The sequence below is a fragment of the Coccidioides posadasii genome, chromosome 1, assembly GCF_018416015.2.
Source record: "Coccidioides posadasii str. Silveira chromosome 1, complete sequence".
Taxonomy (NCBI): Eukaryota; Fungi; Ascomycota; class Eurotiomycetes; order Onygenales; family Onygenaceae; genus Coccidioides; species Coccidioides posadasii.
In genome coordinates, this window is record NC_089407.1 from 7,537,751 (window position 1) to 7,555,337 (window position 17,587).

Sequence of the window (17,587 nt, forward strand, 5' to 3'; positions counted from 1 at the left end):
CACGAGGTTCAGCCAATCAGCGTGCTTCCTCCGATAAACGGATAGCAGCCTGTTCGTCGGTCAACCGTCCAACAACCACCGCTGCTGCTCGCTGCCGTTCCTCTCAAGTGACAAGGCTCGGCACAGCATCAAGACATGCCAGTCCCAGACACTGTCAAGCTGCATTCATGTTCACATTAGCTTGAAGATCTCTCTCCCCTGCTGTTTGTCCCTTTTCCGGTCTGGTTTTCTGTGCGTGCTGAGTTCGTGATCAGCATTTGGATTCCCGTGGGAAACCAAGTGCCTTCAATCTAACTCTGGTCCTTGTTGACTTCTTTCACCCCCACCATTCCAATAACCTCACTTGTCTTCCGGATGCCTGGATGACGCGTTAGGCTGCTCATTCGGCACGACTTCCCTCCTTCAGATATTTGCTGCGACGGACGGTTCTTCTGACGGCCCATTCCACTCGTGCCCCCAAGCCCCGTGTCCCTTGGCCTCGGAACATTTCGTTTTCTGGATACGCTGGATAACGACCGTGGGTGGAAGATGCCATGGTAGCTTGCCCGCTAGATGTATCTAGCTGCTCACAGCTTGCTGCCTCCAAAGAAGTCGACCCTCCGTTGTCTCCAAACGAACTCATGGAAGATTCAGACCCGCGCTCTACCCGGAAACGACCTCGTCTTGACAGTGGGAACGATTCACTTGAATCCATGGCGATGTCCACCCACAGTCCCGTTGGCGGGGATGACGATCGGCCAAGTCAATCCAACTCGAACCCTCCTGCTCCCCTTCCTCCCACCTCGCGCCCTTCCACGCCAGAGTTCCCGTCTCCTCACCGCCCGGCCAGCAGGGTGACAATTAACATGAAATCTCCTGTCCTGTCTAACCCACAAGGCACGGTGTCTGACGAGCTCTCAATAACCCCGAGCGCCGAAGCACAAGGTCACGATCCTTCGTCTCCACAACGCCATCCCTCTCCTGACGTACCAACACAGAATAACAAGGCGATCTCAATAACTTCGTCCCCTTCACCGACTCCAAGCGTGAAAATCGAAGTGGCCGAACTGGAGGATATAGATCAGTCCCCAAGCACGTCGAACTGGAGATCACTCGGGGACGCTCTCCAGGCACCTTCTATGGTAGAAGAGGTGGTGCAAATTCAGGAACAATTTTCTCCTATCGAATCATTTCCTCGTGTTCGACAGAGTTTTGACAATCGAGAAGTAATAGATGACATCCGGAACGTCATTGAAAAGGGTAAGTGGTTCGCTTCTGATCAGCCACCCAGTTTATGAACCCCTTACTAACCGAATTCGGTGCCCCATTCATAGGCCATCTGCGCGCTACACCCTTTTTCGTAGCCGTCAAGCAGTGGTTCGATCAATGCGTCAACAACCTAGATCAGATAACTTACGAGACGTTTGTCGAAGATCGTGATTTCTGGGAGGAAATTCCAGCCGTAGTGGAAGGTCTAGTGCGACGGGAGTAAGACTACCTCCAGAAATTAAGTATTTGCCTTGGGTTAACACCTTGGTAGGGCGGAACTTCTCCCTGATGAAGGGGACGGCCCATGGCAGTGTTTGCATGGGTTCTGCGTCTCCTATGCAGAACTCGCCCTCCACATCGTACAGTTGGACAACATACTCCTGCGAAGCTATACACCGGAGCCCAACCGTCGCTTGGACTTGCTTTCGAGGACATACTGGAACCCTCTAGGTTGGATTCTTCAAGCCAAGCACATTCCATTTTACAAGACAATGGAGAATGAGTACGGTCTAGAGGTTGCAACCCTCCTGGCTCAAATAAATGAGTCTATCTGTCGGCCAGAGATGAACACACTTCAGGTCATCGCCGAGTTTGCCAAGTTAATATTGGAGGTGCTTCCCCATCAGCCAATACAGGCACCCAATTTTGCCAATGCTCTATCCGTCATCCACAACATTGTTGAATCCGGATGTGAAGCCAAAAAGTTCGCGGCGGATGGAGCATTGTTCAAGCCATCGACATTCGTGGAGATCATTAGCCAGGCTTACGAATTCTTTCGTTCTATTGATGTCACGTACCAGGCACTTATCTCCAAGAAAGCAGCATGGGTTGCCGGTGACATCAGTGACACCATCCTTCGTGCAATCAGCTGTACCTACTCTAACATCTGTGCGTTTGACCACCAATTAGGTATTCAGATCGGCCAGGATCTTGAAATTATATACCCCGAGGGCACCACACCTAGAGATTTCGCCCAGATTATCCATTTTGGCTGGAAGTTCAAGGTCCTCAAAAAGTACATCACAGATGGAAGGATGGAGTTACGTGTCCTGGGGGTAGATACAATGCAACAAGATCTTGTCAACGTCTGGAAAACCAATATCAATGGCAATCCAGCGGGAGTTGATTATCCAATTACAAGGTATCTTGTGAATTTTATCAAGGACAATAAAATAGTCGACTACATTGTCGGGGTTGATTCACATCCTCAGTTGATTTCTCGAAGCGGGAATATTGTGGGATTTCTTCTTGTTACCGGCACGTACACGGACCAAGACACCGACATCATTTGGAAAACAGTAACCGAGAGCCATGATCCACGCACTGTTTCCGAGGTTCTGTCGATGTTAACTCGTACATTTAGCATGCATTCCCAGGGCTCTTCCTCTCTCCTTTATTTATGCACGAAACTGATCGAATTACCCTTGAACCGATTTGACGCAAGAATGATAGATTATTGCGAGCAACTCTTGAGCACCTTTAGAATGAGGTATGGGGATAGGGGGAGGAACACTCCCGACTACACGCCTGTAGATGTTGTGCCCCTACGACTGTGCGTCCGTTTGATTCGAGAGATTACTTCTGTTCAGGAAATTTCCCCGGAACAAAAGTCTCACCTTCAAAGATTCGCCAGTCGGCATCTCTTTCTTCTGATCGAACACGGAATTAACGATCGTGACAAGATGGAGCTATTTGAACAGTGCATTCAGGATATTTCTGAGATGAATGAATTCACTGTCGGAAGCATAAACGCTCTGGTTGCTTTGATTTCGCCATTTGATACCCAGGACATTCGTCGGCTAGCATTAGAATTTGATTTTACCAGCTTGATTATTGAAGAGCTTGCCCATGCTCTTAATTCTGATCCTTCGAGTTTCAGTGAACCGGAATTGAGCCCTGATTTGACCCCTCGAATTCAACTCCTTCAGCGAATTGTGGAGAAAGTTCCAGAAACCGTCAGTGCAGATTTAGCTGATAAGTTGTGGGATAGCCTTTTCTCTTCAAAAAAAATCGGCGATCAAAATCGAAGCTTCGCCTGGGACATATTGTCGAGGTGTGCATCCCGCTGTGGGAAAAAGAATCCGTTCCTGGAACGATGCATGAATGAATATCTTCCCCGCATTTTGCCAGACGACTTCACTGCGGATATTCTCTCCTTTGCAGAACAAGCCGTCAGTTACGACATTCGATTTCACGAGGGCCCAGTCCTTGAAACGCACGAAGTCATAGCTGTGCCTGGGATGGATCGTATTTGGCATATCATTCTCACCGCACCATCGGTTGATATTGGAATTAGAGCTATCAATTTTGCTATCGAGATTTACCTCGACCATCCGCTAATACGCAAAGCCCCAAGATCGGCAGCGGAGGTGACACACGTGTCCCTGGTTGATCGCTGTGTTGATCAGCTTAGAGAAGCTGCTAACAAGCTCAAGACTTTCACCGACGGACCTGCTAGTGGAGAAGATGAGGCTATGGTGATTGTTCCGTCCTCAGATGAGTCGCGGATGGAGGAGCTGAAGTTCAGTCGTTCTCTACTCTTCTTAAAGCAGCTGCTCCACGGCTTACGGACCAGGCCCCAGTATACTCCCCCCCAAAGCAGTCCACCAATATTACCGCTGAGGAATGAGGAGATGAAAGGAGAAATAATTCAAATTTCATATCAGGCATTCAATGGAAACTCGCAAACGCAGATCCGTACTCTTCGCACCGGAGATCTTGCAACCTTGTCCGAATTATCGCAGCGCATCGCTCGTCTAACTGGATTCTCGAAGTTTACTTTGATTACTGGCGGACGATTCCTTGATCTAGTAGGAAACGGTAATCGCACTTTGCGTGACCTGAAACTTCCATCGACGGGACTGCTTATTGTTAGGAAAAATTTCGATGCACTTGAAGGCTCGTTTGGCGGCAGGAGGCAATCTCTGACTCTGGTTGACTCAGAAGTGCTGAAACATTTCAACGATCTCTATGAGTTCTTGAACCTGGATGAAAGATTGTCGAAAGAAGTACGACCTGAACACTTATTTTTCAAGTGGATGGCTGGCTAACAACAATACTAGATATTTGACTTTTTGATTCTTTTCCCGCCGCAGCAACGAGTTCGAGAGTTCGTGCGGTCCGCGGACACTCCGGAATCTGAGATGTTTCCTCTAGACAGGCCGTACAAACTTCTCTACTCTATCAGCTCCCTGATGGTATGCGTCAGGGAAGAAGCGTTGGAAGTAAGATATATCTCCTTCCTGACAAACACAAGCAAACATAGTAACACACGAACCAGGCCAATCCTGACCAAGAATTCATTAGCCGCACTATCAAAAATTTGGCTACCTTTTTGCTCCACCCTGAGATGTCCGAATCTTTGGATAGCAGCCTAGTGAAGCTGACATTCGCTTGTAATTTTGTTGACTGCTTACTGGCAGCACTGACAGGTATTCCTACGACATCTGTTTCGTAGATGATCATTACTGCTGACACAATTCCCCTTAGCAAAATCAACCGCCGACAACTCCGAACCCTTTTTTGATGACCCTTCGGGACTGGTTACCTGCCTTCTGAAATTTGTGTTTCTCGGGAAAACCAGTTCTCAGCTCCCACTCGCCGAATTTCCACTTCAAAAATTGATATCAAATTCATTTGCTGCCCTATTAGAAGCTTCAATGCATGATAAAAGAGTTTGGGAAATATTCAAACAGAATACCGACATGGATGATATCGTGTTGACTCTCCTGCTACGTGATCCCAGACCTGCTGTTCGCCAAGACATTGCAGGGATCATTTTTGCCCTATGCGGCATGTCACCGCAGCAAAAGCAGTCATCAAAAGCTTCTCCGAAGGAACTAGGACTCTCTGAAAAGCTAGAAACAACCACCGGGATTGATATTGTAGGGACTCTGTGGAAATCTCTCACTTCGTTGATTCCCCGGAGTATCGAATTTCCTCGGACTGCTCAGCAATTCTTTGAGGTCGCTTTGGTTGTTTTTCAGACGGTAGGAAGCTTGTCACCCGAGGACTTAGTTTTCGGTGATTATCTGAAGCAGTGGGGAAATGTTCTTCTTTGCCATCGAAGTCATGAGGTGAGTTGACCTTCAATCTCCCCCTTTTTGGCCCACGATTAATATGTTCTAGTTTGTTGGGCGGGAACCCATGGACTGCATTGTTTTAGGATTTGCACACCTCTTGAAAAAGTGCATGGAGCTTTCGCAGCCAAAGAGCATCATAGTAGACACCAGGTAGTCTTGTGTTAGGCCTATCCCAATCTATTATTCCCTACTAACTATGAACTAGAGATCTCATGGACCAGCTCTTCGCGACCTATTTATTTCCTGATTTGTCAGAGCAAATCGATACCGAGGTCATTGAGCCAGCTATACCAGTGATGCACACGGAAACTCGCCAGGAGATTTACAATGTATTACTTTTGCTTTGCGAAGACGAAACGAACTGTGAGCAGATGCTCGAGATTTTGGAAGATGTAATCCCACGAGGTTAGCTACATATACATTCGAACACCGGTACTATGGCTGTGCTTACTTTGGCAGTAGATTATACCTATGATCCGAGTTGGGTCTTCGATCGTTATAAAACAATCCGATCGCCCGAAGGATATGCCGGGTTGAGGAATTTATCCAACACTTGTTACCTCAACTCCCTATTTACCCAACTGTTCATGAATATCGACTTCCGCAAATTCATGCTGCAGGTTCCAGCGGAGGAGACAGATCCAAACCAGAGACTTTTAGTAGAAACGAAAAGGCTATTCGCGTACATGCAAAACACATGGCAGAAAAGTGTAGACACGCTTCCTACGGTAGAAGCTATTCGGACTTTCGAAAATGAAATGATCGATATAACTATTCAAATGGACGTCGACGAGTTCTATAACCTTTTATTTGACAGATGGGAAGGCCAGATCCAGTCAACGGAAGACAAGAAAGCATTTCGCTCTTTCTATGGTGGTCAACTAGTCCAGCAGATCAAATCAAAGGAATGTGAACACATCTCGGAACGAGTGGAGCCGTTTTCTGCAATTCAGTGCGACATCAAGGGGAAAAGTGGCTTGGAAGATAGTCTGCGGGCTTATGTGGAAGGAGAAATGATGCAAGGAGGTAAATCTTGTTTCCTCAGTATTGAAGCTTGTTTCAACCAGCTGACTCGACGTGGCCAGATAACAAGTACTCATGCACATCATGTAACCGACACGTTGATGCTGTTAAAAGGTACAGTTTTTTGCGCTCAAGGGGCGAATCAAGCTAACGGTTGATAGGGCGTGTTTGAAAGATATTCCGGACAATCTAATCTTTCACCTGAAGAGGTTTGATTTCGATGTCAGCTCTATGATGAGAAGCAAAATCAATGACGAGTTTCATTTTCCGGAACGCATTGATATGGCCCCGTTCAAGGTTGAACATCTTAGCAATGCGGATGCACCTGTGGAAGCCGATATTTTCGAGCTCGTTGGGGTTTTAGTTCATAGTGGTACAGCAGAGTCTGGCCACTATTATTCCTACATCAAGGAACGCCCAAGCCGCAATTTTGGCTCGTGGGTGGAGTTCAATGATGCCGACGTCAGCAGATTTGATCCTTCCAAAATCCCAGACCTGTGCTTTGGAGGCATAAATGATCCCTATCACGGACCGAACTTAGGCCCAGTTCGCTTTAATAAAGTTTGGAACGCGTACATGCTTTTCTACCAACGCGTATCCAGCATGGAGGTTGCCCAGTCCGAGTACAAGCTGTCTTTGACTGACACCCCAGTTACTGTACCTCTCCCTCTGGAGCTTGGCAATCATATCGCCATGGAGAACGAATTATTCCTTCGGGCCTACTGTCTTCTAGATCCTAATCATACTCGCTTCATACTTGGCCTTGTCCAGCTGTGCAAGAAGGCTGTCCTTTCAGGGGGCGCGAAAAATTCGAAACTCCAAAAGGCGGCAGTGTACGTTGCTCTAGACGCATTGGATCAGCTTGTGTCGAGAACAAAGGAGGCACCAGCCTTGGAACAGCTGTTCGCAGAACTCGACCTAGCCACCGAGGAAAATCCCTATGCCGCGTTCTGGGTTCTTGAATGGACGGCGAATCGCCGGTTTGGAATTCGAAACCTCCTTCTAAAGTGCCCAAATACCGTCACTCGTGCCGGATTTTCTGCGTTGCTAGTATCCTCCCTGGCTCGTCTGAAGGATCGGTTAGCTGACCCAACTCTGGAACCAGTCAGGGCGACGCGCTACTCTCAGGAATACACAATCTTACTCGAAAATATTCTAACAAACCTTCATCATCTGTGGAGTGGAATCCACCTGTATTACCGAGCGTGGGATGATTACTTTGAATTCATCTTGAGCATTGCCAAGTTTGGTGAATTTGAGGTTGAAGTAATTCTGGACCATGGATTCATGCTAAAGTGCCTGGAGATAATCTGGCTGGACAAAGGGGATAGTAAGAAACTGAAATGCCACTATTCAAACTACTTTCGGCTGATCGAAAAAGGGCGAAAATTTTCACTGTTCAAGCTCATGGAGTTGCTCTATTTCCTTTTCAATTATATTGACTGGAGCCTTCCTCCATCAGCTGAGATGCAACAACGGACAAACCAAAACGGAAAATTTTCTATGTCGGTAGAAGAAGCTGACTTGATCTGTCCTCTTGGGCGGCACAAAGAATTGGCTATTGTGAGGAAAATTATTGAGCAGCAGGCGAACCCAGCCGTGACCAGGCAGATTCTCAGGCTTCTTGTCGAGTTGCCTTCTCCCAATGTGCTCCTGGACAGCGTCTACAAGGCTATAGAGGAAGGGCTAGCGTCTGAACCTTCAGCGCTCATCGTGCCATTCCTTGAAGCAACACTGGTGTTCTGTGAATTTGCGCCAGATGCCGAAAGAATTCTAGGGCTTGTGGATTTCGCTATTAAAAGCGTCGAGACTCTTGATGATGCTGGTGCGGAATTTATCGGGTTCTTACGAGGACTTCTAGAAATACAAAATAATAAGATCGGACAGGATGACGCCTGGTTCTGGTGTCTTGTGCTTGAACGCACTCCAGAATGGGGTCCTTGCCTTCTCCTATTTGAGGATCAGACGGTTCGAACTGGTGTATACGAGTTCCTGCAACAACTCATATTTTCAAAGGAAGACGAAGAGTTGCCAGAACCACATCGTCAGTATTACCAGAAAATTGGTAGAGGACTTGCACAAGCTTGTCTTGAGAAGTTACAGGCTTTGTATCTTGGAGGAGTATCGTCTCCACTGACTATCAATGCTCGATTGCTCGAACCTATCACTCTTGTGGTCAATCATTGCACGGAAACGTACTTCGATGAGAACGAGAACGAGGAAGACTTGGAATTTCTTCAGCAGGCATCGAGTAAGATCTTTCTCCGTTTGAAAACACTGAAGTCGTTTAACTAAACAAACCTGACATAGGCATCCTCGCATCAGTTGGACAGATGACAGTGGATGTACCCGAAGAGTTTATATCTGGTACGTATTGATGTTTTTTTTTTTTTTTCTCTTTTAAGTGATTTCTCTGCCCAGTGGTTAACGCGCGTTGTTCCTTTCTCTGTCAGGATCTGACTTCCCTTCAGATGCGTGGGAGGATAATTCAATGATGGGAAGCGACTCTGACATTGGATTTGCCGGCTCACCATGAACACAAATTGGCATTGGCATTCCTTTTCTCTCTTCGATTCATTACAGCGCAAGAACGTGGGATTTCCTGACAAAACGGACACCGGCGTTTATATGCAAGGATTCGCTCATAGACATTTTACTGGAGCAGAATAGAAAGCTTCAAAGGAGAACCGGGTTTTATATGGACAAAAAGTTGGCAATGGATTTATTACAGGATGATGATTATTCTTTGATGCGGGAGTCCATTTTCGTCTACCGATCCTACGATGACACGAAGGGAGCGCAATGAAAGCATTTGCACGGCGTTTTTTTGTTTCCTATTCTCCGAAGAAAGATATTTCAATTGAAGATTTCCTGCCTCGGAATTTTCTGGACCTTGGGGCGCCTTTTACTTACAGAAATAGCGTTCTCTCCGGGAAATCAATTGAAAACGACTGTGCACTTGACATTTCAGAGTTGTTTCATGACTATTAGCTATCAATTTCTTCACCTTTGCTTTCTTCTTTGCCCTTGAGTTTGGGAGGGTGAGGCCTGGTCATTTAACGTTGTTCCTCCACCTCTGTTGTGTTTTTCCTGTTGGAGAGATCAACATGCTGTGTCCATTTGTTTGTGGTTGGGACAGCACTCTTTCATACTCACTTTGCAGGCAGGTGTATGTGGGCGTCGAAGTCGACTCTCCCAGCAATCAATCAGCCACGCAAAGATTCATTATGTTCCCCTTTTGTTCCCCCTTTTCCTTTCATTTTTCGGCCAGGACGTTAGGCAGAGAGTTGCGACATGTTATCATACATGTTGATGTTAATATGGTGTGCATGTATGTACAAATAGTACAGTTCTTGACAGAATGTATAGTACTCTTTGTACAGTACAAGGAATGCTGGGTTTCCCCGATACATATCAATACGTACATAGCATTGAGATTGGGCATAAGGCCGCCGGCATTCAGGGAGTTTGAGATGTCATCTAGTATCATTGTCGAGCAGTCTGCTCTGCTAGATCTTTTCTTTTCTTTCTTACCCCTAAGAATATTAGGTGAGTGGAAACTATTTAAAGATTGGAATGCATTCATCTATTGTCATTGCTTGCGTTGGTGCTTCAACTTAACATGGCGTCCCGAACATATTCGCTGCAGATTACCGACTAAAATGGTTTTAGTCTTCCCTTACCCCAGAACACCCATAATATGATCACGAAGTATGAAATAACGGCATCCTTTCCAAGGTCTAAAAGCTTTGTCATACATTATTCAATTCTTTTCTTTCTTTTGCATCAAATATCCTCCCAGAGAAAAAGGGGGTCGTTAAAAAGTCGACTGTAGTTGACATTGGAGCGTCAGTTGTGGTTATCGAGAGTAAAAGCCCAGGCGTATTTTTGTTATTAATTGGTATGTCGACGGCTTAAATTATGGCTCATAGCTTCAATCCTCGCGTCTTCCTCGACGATGCGTTTCTCGCCAGGCAGGATAATCTATGAATTAATTAGATTTAAATTTTGACGCCCAAGCTCCCGCAGAAAGCCGAAAAAACTTACAGCACGATCCACTTCATATGGCAGGCCACGATGCTTCCCACGAATCATCATGGCGCATATTACCAATTTGCCAACGATGCCAAATCTTCCTGTCAACGCAGTATTTACGTCTGGGTGACCAAGACTGAGGCCGACGTTTCCGCTGGGGTGAGTTGTTAGATATTGCTAGGGTTCATGAGGCCGGAAGGGAATGAACACATACTAGGCAGAAATTACTTCGAAGAAGATGGAAAACATGTTGAATCCCTTTCAACAAAAAGGGGTTTGTTAGTCCTCTTGAGCTTCCAGAGTTGAGTTATGAGGGAAATTTTCACTCACAGGATTATTCGGATCGGCTATTTTACTGCCCTCGGCGATGGCGAGCACAAAAACACCTAAGAAGACATACCACAAGTCGAAGGCCAGCTGCATTTTGATATGGACACCCAGATAAGACGTCCGCTTCATCTCTACTAGTTCTTCTGTAGAATCGAATATGCCGAGGGATGATTCTTCGTATGTATTGGTTCTAAGGGTTAGTTATTAGTTAGTCGATATTACTGTAAAGCAGAGGCAGTGAGATTATGCTTACCCTCTGACACTAAGAGCAATTGGAAATACGGAAATGTACATCATTACTGAGATAAACTAGTTAGAACCTGCATTCGAAATAATACGTGATGGGGCCGCTTACCCATCAAGCTGAACTGAGCAGCAGGATGAACATTTGCAACGGCGAAGCTAGAGGTTCCTGTAGTGCGTGCAGACGCAGTTTGAAACAGTGCAGCACAGAATCGATGCCATCCGGATTGAATTGCGGTGACCTCCGGGTAATGGAGATCCAGGATTAAGAACAAGATGACGTCGAAGCCATTGATCAAAACCAAGCTGCCAAATAGCAACCAAGTCACCTTGCTTGGGAAGAGGACGGTGTAGCAACGTCTAGGATGGTCCAGCAAAAAGTTCAGCGGTTCTTTAATCGAAGAACTTTCGGGAGTAAGTTTGAAGGCTATCCAGATGATCAACCGCAGCATGCATGGGTACGCAGTATTCCCAACATAGATCAAAAAGGTCATCCACAGCATTGGGAAAGTAGAGTCCCGAAAGCTGATCATGGAGTCTGGAGTGAGAGTGAATCCGAGGTTATTGAATGTTGTCATGGACGAATAAAACGCCCTTGAAGCTTTGATTAGAGACCATTGGTGGTGAAAAGGTAGAACGCAATTTCTTACCACCAGGTAGGATTGACTGCACACTCCCCACGGACGTAATCCCGGTATTTTGGATTGGAGTTCCATATCCACGCAATGAGGCCTATGGCCCCAATGATGTGCCCAATGACATAGTAACCTGGGATAGAATATTTAGCATGGTGACACGGATGGAGGATTTGCCAGCGCATGCGGCAAGGGCCATGGTACTCACCGCCGGCAATTTTCAGCAGCAATCTCAAGCTGCGATATTCAATGCCGCCAAGCTCCTCCTTTTGATCCTCAGTCAACCCCAAAAATTTGGAATTTCTTCCTACCGTGGGGTTATAAGAGAGATACGGCAATGCTTGAGTGGCGGCACCTCTGGATGAAACCCTGTTCATTGGGCCTCTGGACCTGGACCTCGATCTACTTCTGGAGGAACCTCCAATAATGAAAGCGGATGAGGCAGCATGTTCAAAGGAAGCAGCATGAGAAAGCAGTCTTTCCATGGCAGGGAGCTTTCGATAGGCGTCAGAAGGGCCGGCACCAAACGGATCATCGATGCTCTTTGTCATATCAGCTAATGGGATCAGGTCAGCGTTTAATAATTTTTCGCCTCAGGTTGTAAGGAGGAACATGATAATACCCACCATCGTCCTCATCATCAACCTCCTGCACCTTGTAGCCTGGTTAAAGCGGGTTAGTTTGAAATTGCGTTACTTAAAAGGATATTGCAGTAGCTACCCTTCTCAAACTCCCGTGGGCCAGGGATTCTGAGTGCCTTCCCACGGTTCGGCTTATCGAAGGTGTCAGAGGAGAAGGTGATGTGGCCAGGCTGTGCGGGCGGTCTTTCAGCGTTGTTGTTCTCGGACGACGGACTCTGATCCTCTGCCGTTGGAGAGTCCGATGACTCGTCCCTCTTGGCAGCTGGCCTCTGCCGTAGATTGACCAAATCGGCCTCCTCATGAGCAGGGTCGGGACGCAGGACTCTGATGTTGTGCGGGTACGCTGTGTCGTCGCTGCTCTGAGCTTTTGGGCTCACCGAGAGCAGTTGAGCACGAGAACGCTCTGAGGACGGCAGCCGCGACAATTGTACTATCTTTCAATCAGTATCTATAGATATGCATATATGTAGTATGCATGAAAGGCCAGGCAAGAACAAGGAAGTGGGACAAGCTGGGGAGGAGTACCGATGTCCTTGAACTTCTTCTCGAACCAGTGCAGACGGACGTAGACGACGACGACGTTGACGAAGCACATGTTGCCCAGCATCGGGAGGAACCAGACAGTGATCTGCTGGTAGAGGCTCATCTCCTTGAGGTCGACGCTGCCACACATGATGATGTCAGGCCACGAGCCACACATGCGCAAAAACCAGCCACACATGCGGGAGCCGCAATATCAAAAATATCATCAAAACGCATCAAAGAAGACGAAGAAGAAGAAACGCACGTGTTAAGGCCCGTGACGGTGGAGCCACTGACGGCCTGGAAGAAGGCGTCAATCCCCCTCATATTCTTGATCGGATAGAGGACGATGGTGCCGACGATGCTGAGCGCGAGTATATAGACATCTGGCTTTTGCGATTCCCAATCAGGACCCTGTCTCCGGAGGCAGCCGGGTGAAACTGGGGGGTGCTTCATGTAGCGCACTCACAGTGTATCCGGATGAAGTTGAGATGAGGCATACGCAATGTTGGGTACCACATCTTGACGACCGCACCCACAACACAGCCTCTTCAGACCGAAGAGAGCTGGATCCGAGTTGAGGTTTTAATATGGTGAGTGAGGGCTAAAGAAAGATGAAAGAAACCTCGACGATCAACTTTCCAGTGGAAATAAATGTCAGAGATCCAAGCCGGACATGGTGAAGATGGCGAGGGCAGAAATGAGTTCCAAAGCAAAGCAGTGCGGCCTGGGAAAGAGATGGAGGCAAGGGGGGAAAAAAGTATATAAAATATTAATAAAATGGAATGAGGAGGGGCGAGGTATTCAGCAGGACGGCAAGGCCGTGAAATACGGGATTAAAATAAAGAGGAACAGAGACGAATAATTCAAAAAAATAATAAAAAATAAAAAATAAAAAAATTCATATGCTTCAGCTCTGTGAGCCATTCCAAGGTTTTGCCATTCAAATACGATCGGTTACAGAGGCTGTATGTCCCTGTTCGCGGTGCTATCCTGACCAGCTGCGTCGGTGACAAGCGTCCGTCCACTCTCCTTGGCCGCTCTCCCCCTGTCCCCTGCGCACGAAACCCGTGGTTTTGTTTTTAGTCTTTTTTTCTTCTTCCCTTTTCTTTTTTTTTTTTTTTTTTTTTTTGGTTTTCCCGCCAAGACGCGAAAAATACCTGGCGTCGCTACAGTGCTCGAAGGTTTGCTGGGAAAGTTTCGAGCGGTTCACGGCGACCTCACCCTGGCTAGCTTTGAAGCTGCAAGCTAGGGCTGTTACAGCCACACCTTGCAACCGGACGATGGCGTGGATGCCCACCCTCCCCAAGGTATGATACTCTACCGTACATCCAGCACATCCCTACATACATACTCCGTCCACCGTACGGAGTACAGACCCTGACGATCTGGTTCCGGCCTGTAGATGAGCCCATCTGCCGGCGCCTCTGGCTGTATCTGCAGTCTCCCAGCACCGCCAATGGCAGCTCTGTCGAGTACCACATGGTGGTACGGAGTCCCTTGTCTGCATCAAAGGAATCCGAGGACGACAAGCAGCTTTCGGGGGTTCGGAAACTCCCACCTTTTTCGTTGGCGGCTGTTCCTTTTGGTTTTCTGTCCCCGAAAAGCTTGACTCGCGATTCACGCCATGCATTGGCGCATCAGCAATTAACCTTGTCACATCCGTTGGTGGTTGACTTCACTAGCGCCATGGTTCCTCTCTTCCCCATCAACAAAATCCCTCACCGCGGCAAGAAGAGTGAAAAATTAAAAAAAAAAAAAAAAAAAAAAAAAAAGCAAGCAGAGAGCTCCCACTTGTGGCCTCCCAACCCTCCACTCCCGTCGCAGACCAATCTTCCGCCGGCCCTATTTTGGTCTTTCCCACATTATGTTGACGCTCAGACCAAGACACCGTGGCATCCGTCCCCGCCCCTTGTTCCACAGACAGCATCCATCTCGGGTTGACCGCCTGTGGCTGTTGGACAGCCTGGAGCCCGGCCCCCGCCGTGATTTAATGCTGATTTTCTTTTTCCTTCTTTCACTCCTTTCTTCCTTTTGTAATTTTTTTTTTTTTTTTTTTTTTTTTAATTCCAGGGATGATGGAGCCCAGCAGGTGACTAGACTGGGGATGTTCCAATCTCAACGGAGTGTTTCTGCGCCGCCCCGCAGGTTAATCGTCACTCCAACAGAGATCCCAACCGTAGCGAAGCCATCTCCGCTTTCGCTAGATATGGGACATAACTACGGGTCGCAACTAGGTATCCAACCTCCTAGCGGATCACCGCAACTTGAGGCCCGGCTGCGGGCTCCATCACTTGGAATTTCAGCCTTCCATAAACATGATTCGACACAAAATATCATCCCATTTGAAAACGCCATCTCCAAGCAGCGGCCAGCTGCTGGTATGTGCGTTACGGATGTACGGTACACGCAGTGCCTTTTGGCTGGGCATTTGCGCCTTATATTCAGGGTGCCACATCTGGGATACACATCGTGCAAGAGTCTCTCTAGGGTCATTGGAATCTTCTGATGACGCTGGCCCGGGCCGCTACGAGCTCTTTTCCTTCAAGCCATCATTTTCGTGACCCGCCAGCGAGGGCAAACGTTAAGAAAATCCTTGTTGGCACGAGGCTCTTGCATCAAAAGCACTTATTTAAGGTTCCTCTTCCGCCTTCCCTTTGGAGTTTGGGCCCGATTTATGATGATCTCTATCACGGAGCATGAACCACCATCTCTGACCAGTGCCCTGCCTTCAAGGAATTATGGATATGAGTGGAAGCATTCTCCGCAACAAAAACTAACTAAGCAGTGGACAGCTAACGTCCATACTTGAGCACATGTCGGTGCTGCTAACAATTCTCTAGGCTTCATGAGTCGCGCATCTAACACACGTCAAGGAACGCTCCAAGAGAATAGGAGTGACTACAGTGTATGGCCGGTTTCCATAGACTAGGGTGTTCTTCCTGGCGACCTTGCCCACCCGCGGAATCATCTCCTAGGACGCCATGCCCTCCTTTGTCTAGTCCAATCCAAAAGTACCGAGATACTTCGCGCTGTTGGGAGTAACTCAAGCCCACCTCCCAACCACGATGGATCGGGCAGGGATTATCCAAGAAGAGCTCACCCTGTGCCTTGGGTCATTCAGGGCACTCCAATCCCAAAATGAGGAAAAAAAAAAAAAAAAAAAAAAAAAGAAACCAGCCTGTCTGTACCCGGTAATTCTGGTTCCATTTGCATCAATTACGTGTCTGCGCTGCTCCCCTCGGGTTCCAATCGGTCGTAGAGACGTTTAGCTGCGATAAGGACTAAAATAATTTCCGGCACGATGGCACCAATCATGCCGTGCTGTATGTATGGGCAAACCCCGTACAAGTATGGGCGACGGGCGTGCAGATATGCAGATATTCCAAATCCGCCCACCATGTTCAATTCCCCGGAGAACCCTACTATCCATGTGATAATTCAGGCTTTATCAATTTCCCACTCACCTGAAACAAGCCTCGTAACAATAGAACTCATTCGGGAATGGCACCCCAAGAGCTCATTTTGGTCGCTTGACCGTCTTATCAACGGGAACCCCGCAAGGCTCGAGACATAGGTCAGGGACGGTACTCACTCCTCGATATACATATGTAGACGGACAACCGTGCAAAAAGCGTCATAAATTCCGCTTTGTCCAAGGATCTACATTTGCCACTGGCCAGCTGTCGACATTGCCAACCAACCATCGGTAACCCGCAGCTCATCGGCTCGAAATGCCCATGACGTGAAGTGAGCGGGGAACGAAACTGAAACGCCAAAGCATGATTTTCCCACTTAACCAACTCCTCCGTAGCCTGGAGAGAAAACACTTTTCGTCTTCGCTCCTTTTGAATGCTCGCGAACCCGATCGATCGACCCGAGGAGGCTGTGCATCTCCACCTCGCTGGGATCCAGTCCCATGATGTTAGTATTGTATTTTATTTTATTTTTTTTTTTCCCTCACGCGTATCTCGCAAGACGCGAAACTAGCTTGGGGATAAGAAAGGAAAGGGAAGGAAAGAAAGCTGATTCGAGGGAAGGGAGGAGAATCTTCAGCCAGATTTGACTCCATGTGCTGGGCGGAGAATAGGTATGTAAATTAGAGTAACTCGGCCAATAGCTTGGATGACGCGATCCAACCGGCTGTCGGGTGCGTCATTTTAGGAGTAGGGAGACGTGATGGCCGAAAGAGAACAGCTACCTTTTTCCCTTTTTTCTTTTTTTTCTTTTTTTGTTTGGCTGGTTTGACTGTCGTTGAGTAGCTGAGCGAAGTTGTTCCGGCCTGACTCCCTAATAATGAACAATAATAATTCTTCCTCTGAGTCGGGAGTAGTTGCACGGCATAATTCCACGGACGTTGCATGGAAGTCTCGGGAAGGCCAATGGTGCCGCGAAAAAAAAAAAAAAAAGGCAGAGGGCAAAATAGTACTATCTCTAGCAAGTAATCTCGAAACAGTACAGCAACAAGGCAAGATGGCCGAGCGGTTAAGGCGTTGCACTCAAGCTGCCAAGCTTAGCCACCTTAGGTGGTTAGCATTGCAATGGGGAAACCCGCGGGAGTTCGAATCTCCCTCTTGTCAACATCAAAAAATTATCTTTTTTTTACGTTCGCTAATTTTTTTCCTTTTTCCTCCTGATCACTTCTGCATTGGATAATGGTCTTTGGAACATACACACCACGTAATTTCGAAGACCAGTGTGGTGTGGGAGATTTGTCTTTGTGGCGAAAAACCTACACAGTCCGATCCTCATGGTACAACACCGTGCATCCGTGACTCATCTGGTGGAAAAGCAAAAAAGCTGATACGAAACTTTAGGATGGTGACAT

The 17,587-nt window shown here is 47.4% G+C and overlaps 2 protein-coding genes and 1 non-coding gene across 4 annotated transcripts; 2 read left to right on the forward strand and 1 right to left on the reverse strand.

Annotated features, from left to right (window-relative positions):
- Nucleotides 1-109: 109 nt before the first annotated feature.
- On the forward strand, nt 110-9,714 carry D8B26_002272 (uncharacterized protein). Of its 2 annotated transcripts, XM_066123778.1 has the most exons (13): nt 110-1,239; nt 1,314-1,467; nt 1,520-4,256; nt 4,311-4,472; nt 4,529-4,679; nt 4,738-5,324; nt 5,377-5,480; nt 5,536-5,735; nt 5,793-6,356; nt 6,416-6,467; nt 6,515-8,604; nt 8,664-8,720; nt 8,807-9,714. In XM_066123778.1, the coding sequence occupies exons 1-13, from the start codon at nt 534-536 to the stop codon at nt 8,887-8,889; spliced, it is 7,647 nt and encodes a 2,548-aa protein (XP_065979853.1). In that variant the 5' UTR covers nt 110-533; the 3' UTR covers nt 8,890-9,714. The 2 variants fall into 2 exon arrangements, with proteins under 2 accessions (XP_065979853.1, XP_065979854.1); XM_066123779.1 differs by having other exon boundaries at nt 6,416-8,604.
- Nucleotides 9,715-9,922: 208 nt separating this feature from the next.
- TRK1_1 (low affinity potassium transporter) lies at nt 9,923-13,599 on the reverse strand. The gene is made up of 13 exons (XM_066123780.1): nt 13,229-13,599; nt 13,025-13,145; nt 12,763-12,899; nt 12,317-12,667; nt 12,223-12,258; nt 11,805-12,152; nt 11,612-11,729; nt 11,074-11,555; nt 10,972-11,017; nt 10,719-10,908; nt 10,603-10,646; nt 10,401-10,542; nt 9,923-10,337 (listed from the first exon to the last, which is right to left on the reverse strand). Exons 1-13 carry the CDS (start codon nt 13,278-13,280, stop codon nt 10,248-10,250), a joined length of 2,157 nt encoding a protein of 718 aa, XP_065979855.1. The 5' UTR covers nt 13,281-13,599; the 3' UTR covers nt 9,923-10,247.
- A 3,627-nt stretch (nt 13,600-17,226) lies between these two features.
- On the forward strand, nt 17,227-17,339 carry D8B26_002274. Its single transcript has one exon. It is a non-coding gene; the product is annotated as a tRNA-Leu (tRNA).
- Nucleotides 17,340-17,587: the final 248 nt, after the last annotated feature.

Bases quoted from the DNA above. Each gene is read 5' to 3' on its own strand.
- TRK1_1 (XM_066123780.1), bottom strand. From the start codon at position 13,280: ATGTGGTACCCAACATTGCGTATGCCTCATCTCAACTTCATCCGGATA. The intron at 11,018-11,073 runs GTAAGCGGCCCC...AGTTTATCTCAG, and splicing joins TGCTCAGTTCAGCTTGATGG to TAATGATGTACATTTCCGTA. The intron at 10,647-10,718 runs GTGAGTGAAAAT...TTTTGTTGAAAG, and splicing joins TAGCCGATCCGAATAATCCT to GGATTCAACATGTTTTCCAT.
- D8B26_002272 (XM_066123778.1), top strand. From the start codon at position 534: ATGGTAGCTTGCCCGCTAGATGTATCTAGCTGCTCACAGCTTGCTGCC. The intron at 6,357-6,415 runs GTAAATCTTGTT...CGACGTGGCCAG, and splicing joins AGGAGAAATGATGCAAGGAG to ATAACAAGTACTCATGCACA. The intron at 8,721-8,806 runs GTACGTATTGAT...TTTCTCTGTCAG, and splicing joins ACCCGAAGAGTTTATATCTG to GATCTGACTTCCCTTCAGAT.